Raw genomic sequence first — 19,443 nt, 5'->3', positions numbered from 1 at the left:
ACTCTTATGGCGTGATGGGCGAGCACTTTTATCAGCATGATGGACGAGCACTCTTATGGTATGATGGACCAGCACTCTTATGGTATGATGGGCAAGCACTCATGGTTTGATGGCCCAGAACTCTTATGATATGATGGACGAGCACTCTTATGGTATGATGGACCAGCACTCTTATGATATGATCGACCAGCACTCTTATGATATGATGGGCCAGCACTCTTATGGTGGGATGGGCTAGCACTCTTATGGCATGATGGACTAGCAATCTTATGGCTTGATGGGCCAACACTATTATGGCATGATGGGTCAGCAATCCTATGGCATGATGGACAAGCACTATTATGGCATGATGGGCCAGCACTATTATGGCATGATGGGTCAGCAATCTTATGGCATAATGGACTAGCACTCTTATGGCTTGATGGGCCAGCACTCTTATGGCATGATGGGCCAGCACTCTTATGGCATGATGGGCCAGCACTCTTATGGCATGATGGGCCAGCACTCTTATGGCATGATTGACTAGCACTTATGGCTTGATGGGCCAGCACTCTTATGGCGTGATGGGCCAGCACTCTTATGGTATGATGGGCCAGCACTCTTATGGTATGATGGGCCAGCACTCTTATGGTATAATGGGCCAGCACTCTTATGGCATGATGGACATGCACTCTTATGGCATGATGGGCGAGCACTCTTATGGTATGATGGGCGAGCACTCTTATGGTATGATGGACTAGCACTCTTATGGTATGATGGACTAGCACTCATGGTATGATGGGCCAGCACTCTTATGGCATGATGGACTAGCACTCTTATGGCATGATGGACTAGCACTCTTATGGCATGATGGACTAGCACTCTTATGTCATGATGGACTAGCACTCTTATGTCATGATGGACTAGCACTCTTATGGCATGATGGGCTAGCACTCTTATGGCATGATGGGCCAGCACTCTTATGGTATGATGGGCCAGCACTCTTATGGCATGATGGACCAGCACTCTTATGGCATGATGGACCAGCACTCTTATGGTATGATGGGCCAGCACTCTTATGGCATGATGGATTAGCACTCTTATGTCATGATGGACTGGCACTCTTATGGCATGATGGACTGGCACTCTTATGGCATGATGGACTGGCACTCTTATGGCATGATGGACTGGCACTCTTATGGCATGATGGACTGGCACTCTTATGGCATGATGGACTGGCACTCTTATGGCATGATGGACTGGCACTCTTATGGCATGATGGACTGGCACTCTTATGGCATGATGGACCAGAACTCTTATGGCATGATGGGCCAGAACTCGGCATGATGAGCCACTTGTGCGATCTGGCGGTTTGTTTGTCGGCGTCGAGCATGATCAAAGGTTATTAAAGAAATACCAAGATGCAGCCATTTAAAGCGCCTCGTGTGTCTACCTGGTGTTCACACTGCGAATACTGTAATGTGTGGAATAATCTTGGCCAAGCTATAAACTGCTGCCATGGTATTTCGCCAACAGGTGTGTGTGTGTGTGTGTGTGTGTGTGTGTGTGTGTGTGTGTGTGTGTGTGTGTGTGTGTGTGTGTGTGTGTGTGTGTGTGTGTGTGTGTGTGTGTGTGTGTGTGTGTGTGTGTGTGTGTGTGTGTGTGTGTGTGTGTGTGTGTGTGTGTGTGTGTGTGTGTGTGTGTGTGTGTGTGTGTGTGTGTCAATGTGTCAATGTGTCAGTCAGTGCGTCAGTGCCATGCCTGTGATGCCCTACTGATTCCTCCCTCCCCCCAACCCCCAGTCAATATGTCGTTAAACTATTTTTTTTTTTTTTTAATTTATTTATAAAGTGCTCTTCCACCATTGAGAGGGCTGAAAACGATACATAGCATGATGGTTCAAAAACTATGGATGGATTATGACTAAACTAGGTTGGCGTGTTGGCTGGGGACAAGAACAAGCCGATTAGATTTTGGTTCAGGTCTGAATCCAGATCCGGCCTATCAGTGGATACAAAACACATAAACTGTTCAGCTTGGTGGAGGTATGTGCTCTATCGAGTGCTCTTCCGGTTTATTTTATATTTATGTGCTCTCATGCCTGATTAATATAAGTATACATGGAGGGAGAAGTGGATTGAAAAATCTGAGATTTTGGTTGAGGGAGTTTCTGAGGTTATTGGGTCAAAAGGAGAAGGAAATTGGGGGGAGATTATGGAAGGAGGACGTTATGGCCCATAAATGCTGATAATATTGAATATGTAAATGGTCCTTCTTTGAATTTTCTTTGCACAAAACCAAATACTCCTTGGATTGAAGTTGCTGAACTTTGTTCCAAGTCTATTTTTGTTGTTGGTTTTTTGAAACGATTGTTGCCTTTCTCTTTCTCATTGGAAGATCATCAGTTGGAGAAATGAGTGCAGATTGCCCCCTCGATTGTAAGGTGTACGTGGGGAACCTTGGCAACAGTGGCAATAAAGCTGACTTGGAGCAGTCTTTCAGTTATTATGGACCACTTCGAAATGTCTGGGTTGCTCGCAACCCTCCAGGCTTCGCGTTTGTGGAATTTGAGGACCCCCGAGATGCAGCTGATGCGGTGCGAGAAATGGATGGCAGGTATGGATGTTATTCCGGAATAGTGTTGCCGTTTGCTTATTCTGCTTCTGATTGTTTTCATCTGTGTATTTTAGTTTTATTTTACGTTACCCTCTGTCACATACTCACTGACCAACGAGTTATGGTTGACTTTATTGATGCAGGACTCTCTGTGGCTGTCGTGTACGTGTGGAGCTGTCTAATGGAGAGAAGCGAAGTCGGTTTCGCGGAGGGCAGCAGCAGTTCGCCAGACGCCCACGCTACGAGGACTTCCGACGACGTAGTCCCATGATTTCACGCCGCCGCTCCCGGTTAGATGTGGCTGCTGCCGCGGAATGCCCTGTCGTTTAGGGATTGTGTTTCTACGTGAATAGAAACTCACCTTAATCAACAGTGCTGCTACACTGCTTAGATGATAGTTTTGTTTTTGCCAAACTGCTGATTTTTGCTCACTGATGTTTCGGTTGTACTTTTCATTGTATTAATTGCGAAAACTGACACCCTTGCAGAGTCGCCAATGCGTCTCTCACTGCCCTCTGAATCTGCACTAGCCAATCAGCCCTGTCCTCTTTCTGCAACATCTGGTCGCCACGGCGGGTGGCGGGTTTAAAAAAAGCAAAGTATAGAGTGCAAGCCAGCCATCCTCGTGGGTGCAGCATGCTGCTTCGTGCCTTCATCATCCCCTCACAAACCAAATGGCTACATCTGCCTCCAACTCGGCCTCCTACGTTGCAGCACGCAACTCTCTCCGCGCAGCCTGTCTTCCTCCAAATCCCACACGCGCCCAACCGACGCTAGGCACTTTGCCTCTGGGGTTGTCGACCCCTACTTCTACCTGCTTCTCTTCCCTGCCTCCTTCCTCCCACCCCCCCACCACCACTCTCATCGCGCTCCCAGCGACTGTCCCGCGGCTCAACTCGCACTCGTTTTTTGACGAGTGCTCAACACGTACTCGCGGTACCCTGTAGCGTTCCTGCCGTTCGTGCGGGTTGCACCAGTAAGTTTTCCCAGACGTCTACCGGGAAAAGCTGTGCGTGTTTCTGGGCAAATAAAGATAGGAGAATAAAATGATAGGAAGTTTGGTTTCGTGCATGGGATAATGCTAAAGTTAATGAGGGTTCTCCTCATTAATTCACTTGATGGGCATAGTAGCTAGGTTCCTCCCCTCCTCTTTCGTTTTAAACAGTTCATGCATGTGACGTTGCGAGTTGAGTGTTGATTTTCTTGTGTAACCTTCAGGTCCCCACGGAGGAGAAGCGTAAGCCGCAGCCGCAGCAGGTACGATGAACTGTACCTTTCATTTCTCCGTTGGGGGTTTTGTGCAGGACCAGACATGATAAATTCCCGTGTTTTCTGAATGTCTTGGTCATTTTTGAGACGTGCGTGAACGATTAGCAATGCGATACAAATTGCAACACGGCCTTCGTATATGCCACTTGATTTGTGAAACTTCAGTTAATCTGTTGTGAAACATGAGTGTTGTAAAAGCCTACATACTGACCCTGCCAAGCAATTTGGCGCGTTTATACTAATGCGTCATAATTTGAAGATGTGATTAATGGCGCGTTTGGCACAATGTCGACATGGGTGATGACGAGTCTGTGTCGTGATGGTGTCGTAATGCTTCCGATTACATGGTTGCATAACCTGTGCTTACGCAGCTTGCTCATTTTGATTTTTCTAATTCCATTTCCTCCGATTATGAACTGGTGCCGCAAATGGCAAAAAGATTCCTTTGTTAAACAGCATCGTCGTATATCTATATAAATGTATCTCTGCAAATTATTGAAAACATTTTGCTACCTCGGAGACATGCTGAATGGAGAAGGTGGATCAGACTCGGCAACGGTTGCTGGAGTGAGATGTGCATGGAAGAAGTTTTGGGAACTGAGTGATGTGCTGATGATGAGGGGAGTGTCGTTGAAGCTGAAGGGAAAGGTGTATACTGCATGTGTGAGAAGTGTTATGATTTATGGGAGCAAGACATGGGTAATGAACGTAGAGCAGCAACGAAGGCTGGAAAGGGTGGAAATGCGAATGGTTCGACGGATGTGCGGAGTATCGTTGAGAGAGAGGAAGACAAATGATGAATTGCGAAATATTATGGGAATAGAGCCTGTGATTGATGCTGTGAAGAGAAACAGGTTGAGATGGTTTGGTCATGTGTTGAGGAAGGATGAAAGTGACTGGTTGAGAAGAGTGATGGAAATGAATGTGGAAGGAAGTAGAGGACGGGGAAAACCGAGAAAGACTTGGCTAAAGATGGTCGAAGAAGAAATGCGGGCAAGGGGGTTAACAAGGAGAGATGCAGAAAATAGGGCAAAATGGAGAAGATTGTCATGGGGGCCCGCAAGGCTAACCCCCGCTCTAGCAGGGAAAATGGCCTTAAAATGCCTGTTGTTGTCTGCAAATTATGGCATAAAAAGATACTTTGCTTACCTCACCAGCCTCTTGATGGAAGGCAAGTCGATTCGGGCTAATCCAGAGTGGAGATGAGTGATCGCAGTATTTTTTGAAAAGTTGGCGCAACAATGTATAGTCTGAAAAAAAGAAATTATGCCTCTGCTGACAAAGTCGCAGGCCGGAGACATGTTTCCGGGTTGTGCGCCCGTGATATTTTTTCAGTACCACGATAACCTGAGAACGACTGAAGGGATCCAAGTCAAACTTAGTACAAATATGTATAATGATGTAAAGATAAACTGATTCGATCATGTAAATATGTATTATGATCATACAAATATGTAAAATAATGTAAATATGTATAATGATGTAAAGATAACCTGATTCGATCATGTAAATATGTATTATGATCATACAAATATGTAAAATAATGTAAATATGTATAATGATGTAAAGATAAACTGATTCGATCATGTAAATATGTATTATGATCATACAAATATGTAAAATAATGTAAATATGTATAATGATGTAAAGATAAACTGATTCGATCATGTAAATATGTATTATGATCATACAAATATGTAAAATAATGTAAATATGTATAATGATGTAAAGATAAACTGATTAGATCATGTAAATATGTATTATGATCATACAAATATGTAAAATATTGTAAATATGTATAATGATGTAAAGATAAACTGATTCGATCATGTAAATATGTATTCTGATCATACAAATATGTATAATGATGTAAAGATAAACTGATTCGATCATGTAAATATGTATTATGATCATACAAATATATATAATGATGTAAAGATAAACTGATTCGATCATGTAAATATGTATTATGATCATACAAATATGTATAATGATGTAAATATGTATAATGATGTAAAGATAAACTGATTCGATCATGTAAATATGTATTATGATCATACAAATATGTAAAATATTGTAAATATGTATAATGATGTAACGATAAACTGATTCGATCATGTAAATATGTATTATGATCATACAAATATGTATAATGATGTAAATATGTATAATGATGTAAAGATAAACTGATTCGATCATGTAAATATGTATTATGATCATACAAATATGTAAAATAATGTAAATATGCATCATGATGTAAATTTGAAGTCGGATTCAGATCCGGCTATAATTTTTTAAGCGATTCTTCACCATTGGGAGATAGGGCGAAAAACGATAAATAATAATAATAATAATACATTTATTTTATATAGCGCTTTTGAAGAAGCCCAAAGACGCTTTGACAGAGTACAAAAAACAAGTGCAAAAAGACAAAAATCAATAGGTAAATAATCAAAGCAAAAGGAAGGAGAAGAGATAGTCAGGGGTTAAATGCTGTGGGTTAAATGTTGAATGCAGTGTTGAACAGGTGGGTCTTGAGTGATGTTTTGAATGTGGTGAGTGAGGAGGAGTCTCTGATGGTGTGAGGTAGTGATGGCAGGATATCTCAAAAAGTTGTGGACGGTTTTGGAGGAAACCTTGGTAGACGAGTTGGTTAGGTGACGAGAACAAGCCCATTAGATTTTGGTTGAGGTCAGGATGCAGATCCGGCCTATCAGTGGGATTGCAAAACGTAAACTGTTCAGCCTGGCGGAGGTTTGCGCTCCACCGAGTGCCATTCTAGTTTGAAATGAAACAGTAGAGACCAGCGCAAAACGGCTAATAAGTGATGAGAATGCTTTGTTGTGCTCTCTGTGGAGCCGCCTCATTTTCTGCTATCCGGCTTCAGGAGGCTGGAGGTATGAGCAAAATACAATGACTGTGGTGTACAGCAATGAGGATCTCTTTTGCCAGGCTTAGTGATTCACAGCACGCGGCGGCCCTTTCCTGTGAGCTGTGGCACTCGTGATTAAAAGCACTTCAGAAATATGTAAGCGCAGCTGGCATTCGACAAGTTGCATGACCATGTGGAAGAAAATAGCCATACTGTTATGTGCACGGCAACGGTGCCGATAACCTTTGCAATTTGACTCCGTGTAACAAATGTCAAAGTACGTTTTTATGACATTTTTTGTTTTACGTGACTGAATTGAAGTTTCACAAGTCATCTCCAGTGCTTTTAATCGCCAGTGCTGCTAGATTCCGTGGCCCGTGTTCACCGGCTCACTGCCCGGGGCCTCCCCGGGCATTGAACCGTGGAGCACATCAAAAGGGTTGCTCGTTGTTACACAGCAGCATCATGATGCTTTTCTTGCATCCCAGCCTCTTGATGGTAATTATCAAAATTGAGGTGGATTCATAATGGAGGTTTGTGCAGATATTATCATTGCAGCTAAGATAATCGTGTGTGGACATTTGCACGTGAAAAAGCTTTTGGATGTTGGGGATGGTTGGTTCTTGCAGACATTTCCTTGTTATCGAATTACATTGTAATGATGACAATCTGGCTCACTCGGTAGTGATGCATTAGCATTTTGTTTTCAGATGTTGCTCTTACTTGTGCAACTTAACAGTGCACAAATTGAATGAGATAATCATTGTGAGTGGTGTGATCAGTAAGGGGTGTAAGATAAATCAGTTATTAGGTCAGTTATTAAGTCAGATAATCAGTTATTAAGATAATCAGGATTAAGATCAGTAAGATAATCAGTAAGGGGTGTGAGTGGGTAAATAAAGAACGTATTTTGAGTGAGAATACCTTACATGAGACGAGTGCACAAATGTTTGAGTAGTTTAGGTGTGTGAAAGTGATTACGATTGAATGAATGAATGATCGTTTTAAGGCCATTTTCCCCGCTAGAGCGGGGGTTAGCCTTGCGGGCCCCATGACAATCATGGTTCCCTGTTTGAGGCAATGTTTTATGGCCGGATGCCCTTCCTGACGCCAACCCTTGGTCACGCTCTTAGGATGCGCAGGGATACGATGTACCTATTCTAAATTTGGGTACCCACCGTGATCATTCATCCCAGCTGGTACTCAATTTGCCGACCTCGGAAGGATGACAGGCTGAGTCAAGCCCCCCTGGCGTTTATTCAGCAATCGACCGGGATTGGAACCCAGGATCCTAGGATCCCAAGCCGGCACCCTAACTGCTAAGCCAACACCAGGGTAATTACGATTTAATTACGATTAAGCTTATTTATTTAGCATTTGGGAACGATAAACAACATTATTGCGAGCAAATATGTTCCAGGTGGAACGTTGTCCTGACAATCATTTAATCTGTTTTCGAGATTCTAAAGTTAAAGGTATCCAGAGCTTTTTACATTGTGAAAATTGTTGGGGGCCAGGATTATGATTTTACTTGCATCATTCACAATTTATTGTTGCAGCAGCAATTTGAACGAATTAACAATGTGCGTAAAGCAACCACACAAAGTAACATCTTCATGTCGGGAAAGTACTGGGCTTAAAAGGAGAACATGCACGTCGGTAGTCAGGTCCAGACAGGTGATTGGATTCATGATTGTCAGGTAGTTAGCTGTAAAGGCATGGCTGTACTCAGCTGCAGACTTACAGATGGGATACTTGGAAGAAAAACAAAAAAGGTTCACTGAAGATCCAATCAATAGCTGATTCGTGCTAATGACTATTTGCCAAGGATGGCATAAATTTGGCACCGTTGTTAAAAGTTCCTGGAAAAAGATTAAAGTACTCGTAGCAAAGTACTAAACAACAGTAGATGTTGCTGCAATTCATTTTGGGTTCATTACACGAACAGTACTCTCATTGCTCACATTTTGGAAATGTACAGTACTTGTTTCGACACTTTATAACAGTCGTAATTCCCAATTTTGAGTGTTGAGGTGGACGGACAGACACGGTGACACAATCGTATTGCAGTCCCAACATTAACTTCATCTGGGTTGCACGTCCATCCAAATAGGTCGCAGTTTTAGTTGGCATGTGAACATGAAGTATTATTGCTGGAAAGATGATACAAGTTACTTGTAATCTTATCAATAGGGTGTTGTTGTACATTTTATGGCTTGCATTCATTTTTAGGTTGAATGGCGTATACTGACTATTAAACGGGATACAAAACGAGATGTCAGGCTTGTGTCGTTGTAGGGAGTTGCGTTGTGTGTGCAGAAGGCCAGCTGTTTGTGTCCCCTCTTGGGAGGCATTATGGGGTGTGCTGCTGAATCTGTGACTTGTTTGTTGATGTGCTTGTAGGTCCATCCCTCGTGAAGCACGTCGCCGCTCCTACTCCAAGGAGAGAGTTCGCAACCGATCTCCTTCCTTTTCTCGCTCCCGCAGGTGAGTGAGGTTTGTGCATTTTGAGTGCAGGTAAAGCTGAAATCCTGCAGACCACTTATTTCTGCAATAGGGTCTTGTGCTGTTTTAAACTTTATAATTGTCACCGAGCAACATGAATGGTATAGCAAACATAAGTGTACAAGTATTAATGTGGGACTTGCATCCTCACTCTGCATTCCCAAATAATAGAATCATTTTTCTCTTTTCATATGTGTGTATGTATGTGTGTATATATATATATATTGTTACGGTCGCCGCGTCCGGATAACTCCAGACGGATTTGGCGAGTCGCTAAGCGACCACGATAGACGTTCGTCCCGTTAACTTCTTGCCGGCTCCCACATCCAGAGCCGTGTTACCGTAACAGGTGAAGTTTCCGGTACGAACGAATATCGTGCCGGCAGTCACGTGACAGATCTTATTAATTGGCTGAGCGGAACCAAGTCACGTGACCGCGATCTTATCTATGGCCCAATCTCTAGATCAATCGATCAACTCAGCTGCCATATGCCACCGCCGCAACGTGAGCAGGAAGAGTCAGGAGACAAGTGAGTTTTATACATGTAATCAAATTTCAAGCGCATATATACAGGTCAATTTTAGCGCATATTTACAAGTCAATCCAAGTACATTCCCATTACCCCTGCGCGTACACTCGCGCCATACAGATGTCAGATAAGTAGTTAACTTAGCAGTTTACGCTAGGGCCCACATGCATCCATCAAAGAAAAGAGAGAAAGAAAGTTGTGTTGTATATATACAGTCAAGTGAAAAAGTAAGTACACCCCATGTAAAGTTTTGACTTTTTCAACATATTTCAACATACAGCTATTTGATCTTCATTTCAACAATATTGATAGATAAAGGTGATAGAATATAACAAGTATCATGAAACATTTACATTTTGTAGTCCATTGTATAATTTAAACATAAATGCAAATTTCGCATGTGGAAAAAGTAAGTACACGCTTGGCACTTATCAGTGGTATTGCACTGCACCCTTTGGCAGAAACAACCTCAAGTAGGCGTTTCTTATAACTGTATACCAGTCTCTGACATCGACTGGGAGAAATTTCTGCCCACTCCTCCATGCAGAATTCTTTCAGCTGTGCGATGTTTGAGGGGTTTCTTGCATGCACAGCTCGTTTCAAATCCCCCCACAACATCTCGATGGGATTTAGATCCGGGCTTTGACTTGGCCATTCCAGAACCCTCCATTTCTTTCTTTTCAGCCATTCCTTGGTGGATTTACTGGTATGTTTAGGGTCATTGTCATGTTGCAAGGTCCACCTTCGGTTGAGCTTCAACTTTCCGACAGATGGCCTCACATTATCCTCAAGCACCCTCTGGTACAATGAAGAATTCATAGTGGATTCTATGATGGTGAACTGCCCAGGCCCTGATGCAGCAAAGCTGCCCCAAACCATAATATTTCCACCACCATGCTTTACAGTTGGTATCAGGTTCTTGTGGTCAAATGCTGTCTTTGGTTTTTGCCAAACATGTCTTCTGGTACTGTGGCCAAATAGCTCTACCTTTGACTCATCTGTCCAGAGCACATTGTTCCAGAAGTGCTGGTCTTTGCTCTGGTGTTCATTAGCAAACTTAAGTCTTGCCCTGATGTGCTTTCTGGACAGCAAAGGTTTCCTCCTGGCACACCTCCCATGTAGATCAAATTTGTGCAGCCTCTTTCTAATGGTAGACTCGTGCACTTTGACATCAACAGTGGCAAGAGCTACCCGTAGGTCCCGTGATGACATTCTGGGGTTCTTAGAGACTTCTTTCAGCATCTTGCGGTCTGCTCTCGGGCTGAACTTGCTGGGGCGGCCTGGCCTGAACAAGTTGGCAGTTGTTTGGAATCTTCTCCACTTGTCGATGATCTTCCGGACAGTCGAATGATTGTTTTCAAATTGTTTGGAGATCTTTTTAAATCCTTTCCCAGACTCGTAGGCATCTGTAACCTTCTTTCTGAAGGCCTCAGAGAGTTCTTTTGATATTGGCATGGTGATGTCGCACACTTCAACAACAAAGAGCAAAACAATATAAATGTCTGAGGTTTAAATAAGACAGTTTCCTCCAAGATCCTCTCTAACGATGTTCTAATCATTTGCACCTGAGCTGGTGCACCTGATTCTAATTTTAGGTATTTGAAGTAGTGATAAATGTAGGGGTGTACTTACTTTTTCCACATGCGAAATTTGCATTTATGTTTATTTAAATTATACAATGGACTACAAAATGTAAATGTTTCATCATATTTGTTATATTATATCACCTTTATCTATCAATATTGTTGAAATGAAGATCAAATAGCTGTATGTTGAAATATGTTGAAAAAGTCAAAATTTTACATGGGGTGTACTTACTTTTTCACGTGACTGTAGCTCAGACACCTTCGAACCTCGGTGACGGCTCTTGAAACGCCAGCACAGGCTCCCGGTTATTGGCAGCAGCCAGTGGCCCTTTTAAGGGTTAACCTTTCCTCCTGTGCACTGGTCTCGTGCAGCACGCTTGTCACATTTTCACGGAGGTGATGGCAGATGTAGCAGGGCAGTCAGCAAGCAAGCGAAGAGCCAGTGACGGTCCGGGCGAGCGCTATGTGTGTCTGACTCGAAAGTTTGCCTCCAAGTGTCCAAGAGAAGTTTCTCAAAGCTAGTCTGAAAGTGCCAAAGCACAAAGTATGTAAAAGGGAAGTCCGTAGTCTCAAAGCTCTTGCTCATTGTAGTGCCAAAGGACTAATTTCTGTCATCTCTAGTCTGTCTCAAGGCTCATGTGTCTTGCCTTTTATTGTCCCCCGTCGCACCGTGGAGCGAAAGGGGGACTATGGTTTTCCCCTCCGTCCGTCCGTCCATCCGTCCGTGCGTGTGTGCGTGCGGGCGTGCATGCATAAGCGAAGGACCGCATTCGAATTTGGTGTGTGGGTGCAACCCACGTCAAAATCAAAGATGGCTGCCGCCATGTATGTCTGATGCCATGTATGTCTGAACCTTGTGAGCTGAATATCTTGAAAAATAAGCGAAGCACCAACTTCTAATTTGGTGTGTGGGTGTATCTCGGCATAAGGAAGAAAGCTTTTGAAAATTGGGTCGCCACGTCAAAATCCAAGATGGTCGCCGCCATGTATGTCTGAACCTTGTGAGATGAATATCTTGAAAAATAAGTGAAGTACCAACTTCTAATCTGTTGTGTGGGTGTATCTCAGCATAAGGAAGAAGGCTATTGAAAATTGGGTCGCCACGTCAAAATCCAAGATGGCCGCCACCATATATATGTCTGAACCTTGTGAGCGAAATATCTCGAAAAATAAGCGAAGTACCAACTTCTAATCTGGTGTGTGGGTGTATCTAGGCATAAGGAATAACGCTATTGAAAATTGGGACGCCACGTCAAAATCCAAGATGGCCGCCGCCATGTATGTCTGAACCTTGCGAGATGAATATCTTGAACAATAAGCGAAGCACCAACTTCTAATTTGGTGTGTGGGTGTATCTCGGCATAAGGAAGAAAGCTTTTGAAAATTGGGTCGCCACGTCAAAATCCAAGATGGTCGCCGCCATGTATGTCTGAACCTTGTGAGATGAATATCTTGAAAAATAAGTGAAGTACCAACTTCTAATCTGTTGTGTGGGTGTATCTCAGCATAAGGAAGAAGGCTATTGAAAATTGGGTCGCCACGTCAAAATCCAAGATGGCCGCCACCATATATATGTCTGAACCTTGTGAGCGAAATATCTCGAAAAATAAGCGAAGTACCAACTTCTAATCTGGTGTGGGTGTATCTAGGCACAAGCAAGAATGCTGTTTAAAATTGGGTTGCCACGTCAAAATCCAAGATAGCCGCCGCCATGTATGTCTGAACCTTGTGAGATGAATATCTTGAAAAATAAGCGAAGTACCAACTTCTAATTTGGTGTGTGGGTGTATCTCGGCATAAGGAAGAATGCTATTTTAAATTGGGTCGCCACGTCAAAATTCAAGATGGCCGCCTCCATATATATGTCTGAACCTTGTGAGCGAAATATCATATCATAGCATGTTTTCTGCGTCTTCCACTTTGTCAACTCGCATCACTTCCCCGACGGGGGACCGAGGCGTAATGCTTGTTTATGCCTGGCCCCGACCTCATTGGAGGATGCCCCAGAGCGCAAACAGTCTCCTCGTCCCACCTGATTGGTCCCGCACGGTGGGTTCAGCTGACCTCTCTTGTGGAGTGGTCTTGCTTTGATTAGGTGTGTAGCCTTTTTGATCAGGATTCCTCTCCCGTCACGGTTTGGCGATTATCGGCCGGTTCAACCCAGATTGAGGTGACTTCTACTCTGGCAAAAAGGCGGCAAGAGGTGACCTGTCTGGTTCGAACTGGTTTTAAGAAAGTGTAAGAGAGAGACAGAGACATAGACAAGAAGTGTATCCAGCGCTATAAAAGTGAGAAAGATAGAGAAAATAACAGGTTATACTTGGAAAATGAACACAAAGGACCATCTATCTAATACATACACAGTGTATTTATCCACATGTATTACAATGCACTTAACTAAACAGATACTTTAAAATATCTATCATTATACTATAGATGCACTCTTTTAACCCCTAGGAGGAGCCACAACTATATACATATATACATACAGTAATCCCTTCATTAGTGTGGGGGTTACATTCCTGGAAAATGCCGCCACAGATAAAACCAATTTCCAATGGGAATAAGGTGGGTAGGCTCCTGGGCTTTGAGAAAATATAGAGGAAGGTTGGTGGCAGCCAAAAATATACCCATCACAATTTAAATAAACGTAAAATAAATATAAATTGGCTTTGTGATGAAGTCTCCTGCTGCGTTGAAGCAGATTAAATACAGCCCTTGCCTTCCCTTCTGTAATTTGTCTCGACTCCACTCTCTCTCTCTCTCCCTCTCTGATGTAACATAGTCTTTACAGAGCGTTAGTGCTGCCGGTGCAGCTTCCTGAGCAAGGGTTGGTTATTCTGGGTGGTTTGCCATTGCCTTTCCATCAGTAGTTAGGGCAGGAATTTGGACTTTATTCATGGTGCCGGTGATAGCGCGTATACTCTTTGCAAAGGGCACCGTGGGGTCTTTAACAATCACCAACTAATGCTGGCAGAAGGGACGCCCAGTTTAACTTCTCTCTGAAGAATGGCGCACACATTGATAAATCGTTTGCCTGTGAAACACCAAGATGACACTTTATAGGCCCAGGATTCTAACCAGGATGGAAGGCTTAGAGGTAAGTGTGCGTACCTCCAGAACATCCTGCCAGTTCCAAAGCCACCACCATTTCTCCTCTATTATCACAACCTCTTAAATTATTTCCCTGTGTAATCTGGTGATGTTTCTTTTATAAATAGTTCTGCAGCTCTGAAACCAGCGAATAAATAAAATAAATGCACTCTCGCTCACTTTCTCGTCTAAGACCTCACTTTCCTCAACTCTTTTGCACTTGGTTCTTCACTAACAACAGTTTTCCTCTTGGGAGCCATGGGTAAAAAATCATTGAGGGCAATAATAAATGAAAACAAAGAAATTGATTACGATTTGACAGAAGATTCCACCAACGTAGTGCTGACGTGGAAATTGGCACAGTACAGTACTGTACACGCTGCGTGTCTGAGTTGCCACCTGCACCGCAGTTGATTTACAATTGTGTGTGTGAAGTCGAATTATATAATATGCAAAGTAGAAACTGAACAATAATCACTTTTCTACATTGTTTGCATCTCTGCATCATTATTAACTGTGCACAAGAAACAATAAAAAGCTTATAGTGCAAGATAACCATCACAACTCTGCTCAAAACCCGCGTTTGGTCGAAAGTAAATCCCGCGATAAATAAATCGGTACACAAGAGATTGTCCGCGATTGGTCAAAACCCGTGATATTTAAGGGATTACAAGTAAAGACCCAATCACTTCTGTCACCCGTAATTGGAGGGAATAACCAAAATCTGCTCTCACCTAATCAATTAGCCCTGATGGCTAGGATTATCAAATAAATTAACTCCCATGCTCTTCTCGCCAAAGAAAGCTGCATAAAGCAACCAATAAAGGCTAAACCCACTGTTTAAAACCCTGCGTAGGTTCCTCTACAGCTGCAGATATTCACAAATAGTACATGAGAATCACAATGCTACACGCCCCCCCTCAGCCGCCAGACCAGTTTCATCACTTGTTGGCGAATCATCAGCTACAGCATTGACAGAAACGCGTATCACCGAGGTTCCCAAGCATGTATCACGTGCAATACTAATTAATAGCAGTTAACATATATAAATAACAAGACCCAAATAAATTACGAGTTGTGAATGTATGCTACCAAATCAATTTGGTACCTCAAACTCATCGCAACATCACAGCAAAAAAAATAATAAATAACCCTCTGCTGACGGCTCTCATCCTTCAGACTAACCCCCTGCTGTGACGGCTCATCCTTCAGACTAACCCTCTGCTGTGACTGCTCTCATCCTTCAGACTAACCCTCTGCTGTGACGGCTCATCTTTCAGACTAACACTGCTGTGACGGCTCTCATCTTTCAGACTAACCCTCTGCTGTGACGGCTCTCATCCTTCAGACTAACCCTCTGCTGTGACGGCTCTCATCTTTCAGACTAACCCTCTGCTGTGACTGCTCTCATCCTTCAGACTAACACTCTGCTGTGACCGCTCTCATCCAGACTAACCCTCTGCTGTGACTGCTCTCATCCTTCAGACTAACCCTCTGCTGTGACTGCTCTGATCCTTCAGACTAACACTCTGCTGTGACCGCTCTCATCCTTCAGACTAACCCTCTGCTGTGACTGCTCTCATCCTTCAGACTAACCCTCCGCTGTGACCGCTCTCATCCTTCAGACTAACCCTCTGCTGTGACGGCTCTCATACTTCAGACTAACCCTCTGCTGTGACCGCTCTAATCCTTCAGACTAACCCCCTGCTGTGACGGCTCTCATCTTTCAGACTAACCCCCTGCTGTGACGGCTCTCATCCTTCAGACTAACCCTCCGCTGTGACGTCTCTCATCCTTCAGACTAACCCTCCGCTGTGACGTCTCTCATCCTTCAGACTAACCCTCTGCTGTGACGTCTCTCATCCTTCAGACTAACCCTCTACTGTGACCACTCTCATCCTTCAGACTAACCCTCTACTGTGACCACTCTCATCCTTCAGACTAACCCTCTGCCGTGACCTCTCATCCTTCAGACTAACCCTCTGCTGTAATGTCTCATCCTTTTGCAGCCTCCTTCCTCTCTTTAGAGCTTATAAAAATCCCAAGCTGGTCTAACGCTTGGAATATGTCTTTCAATCCTGACAAATCTCACTGTCTCTCTCCAAAAGGACTGTCTGGCAAACCCTCCTATCAACTTTCTTAACAATCCTCTTGAAGTTTAGTCACTCTCTAAGCATCATAATCAACCATGATCTTTCTTGGGCAAACCATATTTTCAAGATGCTGACTGGGTATCCTCTGTCATGCAAAGTCTTTTCCTTGGTAAATCTAAACCTTATCTGCTTAAGAGGCCTTCATCCATAGTCTCTGGGCTTGTTACTCTTGCATCAAAAACAGATCAGTCAGTGGCCTCACTGTCTTCCACCTCTGTTCTTGTGTTGCACCCTCTTAATCTGCCCCCATCTCCCTCAGCCTTTTCTGTCTCTGTCTCTCTCTCCTCTGTCTCTGTCTCTCTCTCTCTCTCTCTCTCTCTCTCTCTCTCTGTCTCTGTCTCTGTCTCTGTCTCTGTCTCTGTCTCTGTCTCTCCGTCTGTCTTGCTAACAAAGAACCTGTCCTCGGGTAATGGTCAGTTCCTCCACTTTTATGATGGTCTGTGGCATATTTCATCAAAACTGAATTGGAATACTGTTTCCATGATGTGGAACTACACGAGACACGTTTACACAGCAAAAATTGGGGTCGTCTGTCCCCCACCCTGAACTCCTGGGACTGAGTTTCTAATACCCTCTTAAACCTTCCCGTGCAACTCCCCCCTTCCCCCACCCCTCCCCTTTTAAATATTACCGAGTACTACTTCCAGTTTTACACTCATTCCATCCATTGCTATCGCCTGCGTGCTTAGAAATGTCACCAAGTAATGAATGGATTTCTTGGGATTTGAGCGCAGGTCCACATCGCTCCAAGAGCAAACTATGAAGGCAGCAGCTATATTAGTGAAAATGCTGACGTGTATGCAATGTGAAGATGCCCTGAAACTGTCTTGGTTTGTAACAACATGTCTGTTGTTCTGCAGCCGTTCACGATCTGCTGACAAATGATGAAGTTGCATTCAGCTCGCTAAGGAAATTCCAGCTGAAGCTTTAAGAGCCTCCATCTTTTTTCTTTATTTTTTGTAATTGCTTTTTTTGTGCAAGGTAGCCACAAAGCTTGATTTGATGGAATTTCCATTATTATGCATGCCTCTAGCATTTGATGTTTGTAGATTGATACTGTACATTGCAACTTGACTATGCTTCATTTAATTGAATGCTTGCAAAAAGAATGTAAGTAGTTTACTTTGCACTGTCAGCTTTTGCTTGTAGTTATGATTTAATCTTCGTTGTCAGTTTAACTCATTTACCCGAGCCCAGAGTAAGTGTTTGCTTTGGCTTTTATATTTACACTTCATGGGGAAACATGGTTTTCTTTGGTATTAAAGTATGCAAATTGAACATTGTAAACTTCTTCCCGAAAGCAGTTTGCTGCTTTGGATGATGTTGCATCCAGAAAGCACATCTTCGGTTTATCGATCCCATGTTTAGTATTGAATCGTTTTATTGTCTTGTATTTCAAGTAATGTACAACCTCCAAAAGTCAAGTCAATGTAGAATAAAGATTTTTTTTTTTTTTTTCTGGAAAACTCACATCGTCTCAAAAGTAAATAGTTTGTCAACTTATCAGTTTTTATGTTTCGGCATTGCTCTGATGAGTCTGTGAAGAATAACATTTCCAAGTTTCAACTTGTAAACTAACAGCTGCAGTAAAAAATAAATAAAACGTTTTTAGAGGTTCTTTGGATTACAAAAGTAGGAAGATTTGAGTTTCTGCTTGTAAAATAGATTAGGGAAGGTAGTTATAGTCAAAGATACAAAGGTTGAAGTTGAAGAGGACCTGCTTCATGGGTACCTTGTGCACAAACAAGCAAGGCCGATGGTCAATATGCAACCATGCTGTAAAACTTGCTTGGATTGGATTAAAAAAAATTGCAAACATTCTGATAAACTTGAGTACACTCATTTATTTCGAACATGTAGGACTGAGGGGTTAGGATGAATGATGGTGAATGGAGGGAGGGAGTATCAGAACGGATAATGTTTCCTTTATTCTGCTTACAAAATTTAAGTTTGGTGGCATTGTGGTTTGGAGCATCTGTTTTGAGTCTGGGAGATTGACGGTTCAATTGTGATCCTGCCCCAGTCAAACCAAATACTTAAAATAGTTTGTGCTGCTCACTTGCTTGAGCCTCAGCATTTTGAGGATAGAGTATGAATAATTGGGAGGAGGGGATATTTTTTTAATTGCCCACCTAACTGCACTGAGAAAAGTGATGTCACACAATGGCAATCATGCGTACCCACAATGCACTGGGACGTTACATCACTTCCTCCAATGCCATTGGCTGGGTTTGGTGCATTATGTATGTCCAAGTTTATGTGCGTGTCTCATAACCACTTCCATGAGCTCAAAATCTTGTTTTAAAAAAGGTTTTAAAGTACTGTACTTATAAAAACAAGAGTGATAGTCTAAAAACGGCATAGCTGCCGGGCTTGTTTGATACTTCAGAAGATAGTATGACCTGGGTGTGGATACCAGTTAGTAGATTGCAAATAATGTAAGTATTAAAAAGTTTTGACTTCAGGGATGGACAGCCAGTTCGTGAATGACTTGGGTAAAAAAACAAAATGGCAAACGATGATGTTACGTGCTCCTCCCTGACTCCCTGGTCCCGGTGTACCTCCGAGCCCCGAGAGGAGTCGCGACAGAAAAATGTGTTATTCTGTACATCAAAGATCAATGGTGAAGCCACACCAATTGTTACTCACAAACAAATATTGTATTAAGATCACACAAGAATAACAGTACAACAATAATATGAATCAAAAGTACAATCAATATCCTATAATGGTACCATCAGTTTTGTAATATGTAACTCACTGTGCTCCAAGTGAGTGAACCAAGAACATTCCCAATGCATCTTATTCCCGGCTCCAAGCCAAAGTTGATGTGCTTCAGC

At 42.9% G+C, this 19,443-nt stretch overlaps 1 protein-coding gene across 4 annotated transcripts in view; it reads left to right on the top strand.

Annotated features, from left to right (window-relative positions):
* SRSF3 (serine and arginine rich splicing factor 3) overlaps positions 1-18,431 on the top strand; it is a 34,468-nt gene extending 16,037 nt beyond the window's left edge. For 2 of the 4 annotated variants that reach the window (XM_068119847.2, XM_068119857.2), the window contains exons 2-7: positions 2,377-2,595; positions 2,739-2,885; positions 3,814-3,852; positions 9,140-9,223; positions 9,706-9,771; positions 17,464-18,431. In XM_068119847.2, coding sequence (XP_067975948.1) covers positions 2,377-2,595; positions 2,739-2,885; positions 3,814-3,852; positions 9,140-9,223; positions 9,706-9,771; positions 17,464-17,488 — 580 coding nt within the window. In that variant the 3' untranslated portion in view covers positions 17,489-18,431. The remainder of the gene's footprint in view (positions 1-2,376; positions 2,596-2,738; positions 2,886-3,813; positions 3,853-9,139; positions 9,224-9,705; positions 9,772-17,463) is intronic. The other 2 variants (XM_068119867.2, XM_078778511.1) reach the window with 1 other exon arrangement.
* The last annotated feature ends 1,012 nt before the right edge of the window (positions 18,432-19,443 follow it).

This window comes from Myxine glutinosa, chromosome 1 (genome assembly GCF_964187855.1).
Source record: "Myxine glutinosa chromosome 1, kmMyxGlut1.1, whole genome shotgun sequence".
NCBI lineage: Eukaryota > Metazoa > Chordata > Myxini > Myxiniformes > Myxinidae > Myxine > Myxine glutinosa.
Note: the sequence above shows the minus strand (reverse complement) of the source record. Positions and strands in the feature narration are given on the sequence as shown.